Source organism: Lithobates pipiens, unplaced genomic scaffold, assembly GCF_037356315.1.
Source record: "Lithobates pipiens isolate NorthernLeopardFrog02 unplaced genomic scaffold, aLitPip1_a1.2 Scaffold_28, whole genome shotgun sequence".
NCBI lineage: Eukaryota > Metazoa > Chordata > Amphibia > Anura > Ranidae > Lithobates > Lithobates pipiens.
The window spans coordinates 215,603,010-215,608,918 of NW_027507789.1; the positions used below are offsets into that span (position 1 = coordinate 215,603,010).

The 5,909-nt window shown below is 45.6% G+C and overlaps 1 protein-coding gene across 3 annotated transcripts in view; it reads right to left on the reverse strand.

The window, feature by feature from the left end:
* NFATC2 (nuclear factor of activated T cells 2) overlaps positions 1–4,877 on the reverse strand; it is a 177,397-nt gene extending 172,520 nt beyond the window's left edge. The window contains exon 1 of one of the 3 annotated variants that reach the window (XM_077460532.1): positions 4,302–4,877. In XM_077460532.1, the coding sequence (XP_077316658.1) occupies positions 4,302–4,425 (124 nt within the window). In that variant the 5' untranslated portion in view covers positions 4,426–4,877. The remainder of the gene's footprint in view (positions 1–4,301) is intronic. The other 2 variants (XM_077460531.1, XM_077460533.1) reach the window with 2 other exon arrangements.
* Between the last annotated feature and the right edge of the window lie 1,032 nt (positions 4,878–5,909).

A 5,909-nucleotide genomic window follows, 5' to 3' on the forward strand; every position in this document is an offset into this window, starting at 1 on the left:
TGTCTACGGTGCATGCGCCGTAGACAGTGGTGCCTGTCTTTGGGCAAATATCTCCTAAACCGTATAGGTTTAGGAGATATTTCTTGGACCTACAGGTAAGCCTTAATCTAGGCTTACCTGTAGGTCAAAGTGGTTTGTAAGGGGTTACAACCACTTTAAAAAGAAATTTAAATAGACTGAATTAAAAAAAAAAAAACATTTCATTTTTTTTTTTTGATTTTGTTATATTGCAAACAGGTAATGTTTCTCCTTCATTGATGTACACTGATGAGACTGCACTGATGGGCACCGATGGCTGGCAGTGATGGGCACTCATGGGTAGCAGTAATGGGCACTGATCAGTTACACTGGTAGGCAGCACTGCTAGGTGGCACTGATTGGCACTACTGGTGGGCATTGATAGGTGGCATTGGTGGGCATTGATAGGTGGCACACATGGGCATTGATAGGTGGCACACATGGAGATTGATAGGTGGCACTCATGGAGCATTGATAGGTGGCACTGGTGGGCATTGATAGGTGGCACTGGTGGGCATTGATAGGTGGCACTGGCAGGTGGTACTGGCAGGGGGTACTGGTGGGCATAGATGAGGCAGAATTGCCTCTTCCTCTTCGGGACCGATGTCCCTTGCAGATAAGCCGGTGATCGGCTTTTTTTTTTCTCCTCACGCTGTCAGCGTGAGCGTGAAAACGATTACTGAGCTTTTGTTTACATCATGTGATCAGCTGTCATTGGCTGACAGCTGATCACGTGGTAAGAGGCCAGGACCGGCCCCTTACTCGGATCTTGATCACCCGAGTCACTATGACTCGGTGATCACAGCGCGCCCTGCAGGGGGCACACGGGGCGCATGCAAAGGAGAGGCTGTCACACAACGGAAATTCAGGTCCGCGCTGTGGCCGTCATTCAGCTATAGCGCGGACAGCAAAAAGTTAAAGGAGAATTAACCCCCCCAAAAAAAGTTGAATTAAACCCACAAGGGATTTTTTTTATTTTTTTAAACTACTATTCCTTTATATTGGCTTTTAAAATGTACAAATGCAGCAATTTAGAATTGGGATGAAAGGTTTAGCTCTGGGGAAACACTTTTTGAAAGATAAAAAAGTGCATTTTATATACAACTATACAGATCAGACCAGAATGAGGGATAAATGAGGAGGAAAGAGGGACAGAGGGACATTGCTCCAAATCCGGGACAGTCCCTCCAAATCCGGGACAGTTGGGAGCTATGAAATCGCAGTACTGAAGAACTGACTGACACCATCCTGAAATCCCCCCGGAGTAATCAGCAATGAAAACTTAAGCGTTATGACATTTATTTAAAGCGGTACTAGGTCCAAAGAGCAAACAATTACTATATTGCAGCTTACAAACTCTTCAGCAGAATGTATCAGTTTACAGAGACAAACCAACTAACACTGGCAGGGGTTGATTAACCACTTGCCAACCAGCCGCCGTCGTTATACTGCAGTAGGTTGACTGGGCTGCACAAAACGCCGTGGGTATACGTTGGTTGCTTTACGAGCAGTAGCAGGCGTGCGCGTTGCCAGCGGCCGCGATCGCTCATGCCCCTCCCCCCAAGTGATGCCGGACCTGCCCCCCAGATAGCCGCCAACAGATTTGTGTATCTCGGTTACTTGGGGAGCCACAACCCGGTCTGAATCATGGGCGGCCTGTCCATTAAGGGCACACGGGCACCGCCCCCTCTATCCACGCCACCCACTCTATGATTAATAGATAGATTCATGCATAGCATAAATCAATACACAGCGCATGAATTACAGCGGCGGGGGGGGGGGAGCGGGGGGTTGTTTTTTTTAAGCACCGTGATTAGAGCCATAGGCTATACTAGGCTTCAAAATAGGGTGGACTCGTGGCATAGAGAATATTGCACTCGGAGCCCACCCAGGTGTGCTAGAAAAGCAAATGAATATTTGTTTTTCCAACACTGAATCGCCTCTATGGCAATCAGGAAGCGCAGGTCTGATACCCGTTTCCCGATTGGCTGAAAGGTCAGGCAATTCTATTGGACACCTAGGAGGAGGGAAAGCTGCCGGACACGCTGCCCACCCGCCAGCTTCCTAGATGGCCCGACTGTCTTACTGGGGGGGAGGGGGGCTGTTTTCCATCCCCCTCCCCAAAAAAAAAACACCAGCCGTCACTGGTCTGAATAATGTGTCCAGGTTTGAAACCCAGACAGATCATTTAAAACCCAGACTGTCCGGATGAACCCCGTACAGATGGCAACCCTAGGCAGGTGGAAGGAGCCAGGAGCTCCGGCGATGGACCCGAGAAGGTCCATTGCCGGAGTTCCTGGCTCCCTGTGCAAAATCATTACACAGAGCAGGTAAGTATGACATGTTTATTATTTTTAAAGAAAAAAAAAAACGCGACTTTAGTGTCATTTTAAGCTGCAATATAGTACACACATTTTTAGTTTTGGATTGAATACCGCTTTACTGTAAATCTCATAGTGTAGGGGGTCTCTAAACTACGGCCCCCCAGTAGGTCAGGAACTACAATTCCCATCATGCCGAGCCATGTCTGCGAATGTCAGGGTTTGCAATGCCTCATGGGATGTGTAGTTCCCGCAACAGCTGGTGGGCCGTAGTTTGGAGATCCCCACACCTCGCAACTTTTTGAGATGGGAATGAGGAACACCTATCAGCAAAAGTATGCAGGCATAGGACACACCCCTGGCCACGCCCTCTTAAAGGAGAATTGTACAAAAAAACTAAACAAGATTGGTTAAACCCACAAGTGATTTTTTTTTCCCCACTACTATTCCTTTATATTGGCTTTTGGAATTTACAAATGCAGCAATTTAGAAATCAGATGAAAGGTTTAGCACTGGAAAACACTTTTTGATAGATAAAAAGTGCATTTCATATACATCTGTATGAATCAGACCAAAATGAGGGACAGAGCGACATTGCTCCAAATCAAGGACAGTCCCTTGAAATCAGGGACAGCTCCTGCAAATCAGGGATAGTTGGGAGGTATGGGGACAGTCCCTCGAAATCAGGGACAGTTGGGAGGTATAGGGACAGTCCCTTGAAATCAGGGACAGTTGGGAGCTATGGAGACAGTCCCTCAAAATCAGGAACAGTTGGGAGGTATGGGGACAGTCCCTCGAAATCAGGGAAAGTTGGGAGGTATGGGGACAGTCCCTCGAAATCGGGGACAGTTGGGAGCTATGGAGTCAGTCCCTCCAAATCAAGGACAGTTGGGAGCTATGGGGACAGTCCCCCAAAATCAGGGACAGTTCCTCCAAATCAGGGATAGTTAGGAGGTATGGGGACAGTCCCTCAAAATCAGGGACAGTTGGGAACTATGGGGACAGTCCCTTGAAATCAAGGACAGTTGGGAGGTATGGGGACAGTCCCTCAAAATCAGGGACAGTTGGGAGGTATGGGGACAGTCCCTCGAAATCAGGGACAGTTGGGAGGTATGGGGACAGTCCCTCGAAATCAGGGACAGTTGGGAGCTATGGAGACAGTCCCTCGAAATCAGGGACAGTTGGGAGCTATGGAGACAGTCTCTCAAAATCAGGGACAGTTGGGAGCTATGGAGACAGTCTCTCAAAATCAGGGACAGTTGGGAGGTATGGATCATCCCCGGGTGCTAAAATTCTGCAAAATGGCCACCAAAATAATATTAGGCAATAACACCGAGCCGGCGACATCTGTCATTCTTGGTGGAAATATTATTATTGTCATTTCTGCAAGCGCCTCTTCTCCTGATGACAAATTCTCTTTTAATAAGAGAACGGTAAACAGTTTTTTTTTTTTTTTTTTTTTTTTTTTTCTTGAACGGGTCCGGCCTGAATATTACCAGAAATAAGAAGAAAACATTCAGGAAATGGATTATATGGTAAACTTTGGCGATGCACGGAATTGTATTTTTTGCACGTGTGTGCGGCACAAAAACTAAACACAGGTGAAAACGTGCCAAAAGCAAATAGAAGGACAAATAGGAGGACAAATAGGAGGACAAATAGGAGGACAGGTTAATGAATGCACACAATGCAGTGCAGCCTGCAAACAGATGAAAAATAGAAGGCAAACATGATATTTTATGGCCCTGCTGTGAGCGACGTAGGTTTAACCCCTCGCTTCCTCTACTCTAACTTGTGCCTTACGTGTCGCCTCGCACAATTACGACAAACACCGATCTTTCATCAACGACCGAACAATACCTAACGGAACGACAGACAAAAAAAAACACAGAACACCCCCCCCCCCCCCGCCGCTTGCTTCTACCCTGAGCGTTTGTTTTTTTTGTTTTTTTTTTTACAAACCTTCCACAGAGTTGGAAGACTCATAATCAAAGAGGTCGGCAAAGTCGAAATCGATATCGGGGCCGTCTTTTGGGTCGTGGATTCCCAACGGGTCAGGATCGAGGATTCGATCGGCGGAGCTCATCTCTACGAATTAAAAAAAAAATAAAAAAAAATAAAAAAGCACTAGGCTGTAAATCCTCAAGACAAAAAAAATTAATAAAAATAAAAAGCAGGTCCAGGAAGTTTTTTTTTTTTTTTTTTTGGTATGTAGGTTAGAAGAACTTCAATCCTTGGGAAAAAAATATGGTTCCGCTGATCCCGAAGCACATTGGAGGTCCATTTAAAAAAAAAAAAAAAAAATGTACAATGATGGTGAAGGGAGCAGAGATGGGAAGACGTTCTCCTTCGGAAAAGGTGTGTAAAAAAATAAATTAAAAAAAGGTGATGGCGGCTGGTGTTGGGACGGCGGCGGGCCTGGGAAGACGGGTCCGGGGGCTTCGCTCGGCTCAGTGTGACAAGAGATCACAAGTGTGTGAAAAACTGGCAGAAGTACAGAAAAAAAAAAAAAAAAAACAAGCAGCACAGCTAGTGCAGAACTTCCTGCTCAGAGCAGACACCTGCGAGGGACGAGGCGTGTCCTACAGCCACAAACTGGAGGAGCGAGCGTGTCACACACACACACACACACACACACACTGTCGTCCCCCCCCCCCCCCGGCACACAACAGGAACAACAATGACAATCTGCTAACCTCTTCCTTCCCTTCTTGATAATTAAGAATAAAAGAAGAAGAAGAAGACCGCACCATGGCCGGGACAGACTAAGCAGACTTTAATTAACCTGTTCAGCTCCGGAAGGTGTCCCCCCCCCCACCTACCTTCACGACCAGCGTAGTTCCCAACTGCATAGGGTGCATTAAGGTGAAAAAAAACACAACCCCTTTAACCGCTTAAGCCCCGGACCATTTTGCAGCTAAAAGGACCAGGCCCCTTTTTTGCGATTCGCCACTGCGCCGCTTCAACTGACAATTTGCGCGGTTGGCTCCCAAACAATTGACGTCCTTTTTTCCCCCCTCCAAAAAAAATAGAGCTTTCTTTTGGTGGTATTTGATGGCCTCTGCAGGTTTTTATTTTTTTTTTGCGCTATAAACAAAAATAGACAATTTTGAAAAAAATATAATTTTTTTTACTTTTTGCTATAAATATCCCCCAAAAATATATAAAAAAAAAAAACTTTTTTCCTCCTCAGTTTAGGCCGATACGTATCCTTCTACATATTTATGGTATAAAAAAAAACGCAATGAGCGTTTATTGATTGGTTTGTGCAAAAGTTATAGCGTCTACAAAATAGGGGATAATTTTATGGCATTTTTATTAATACATTTTTTTTTACTGGTAATGGTGGCGATCAGCGATTTTTTTTTTTTACTGTGACTGCGACATTATGGCGGACACGTCGGACAATTTTGACACATTTTTGGGACCATTGGCATTAATACATGGATCGGTGCAATTAAAAATGCATTGATTACTGTAAAAATGTCACTGGCAGTGAAGGGGTTAACACTAGGGGGCAGTGAAGGGGTTAAGTGTGACCTAATGTGTGTTTTAATGTAGGGGGGGCGT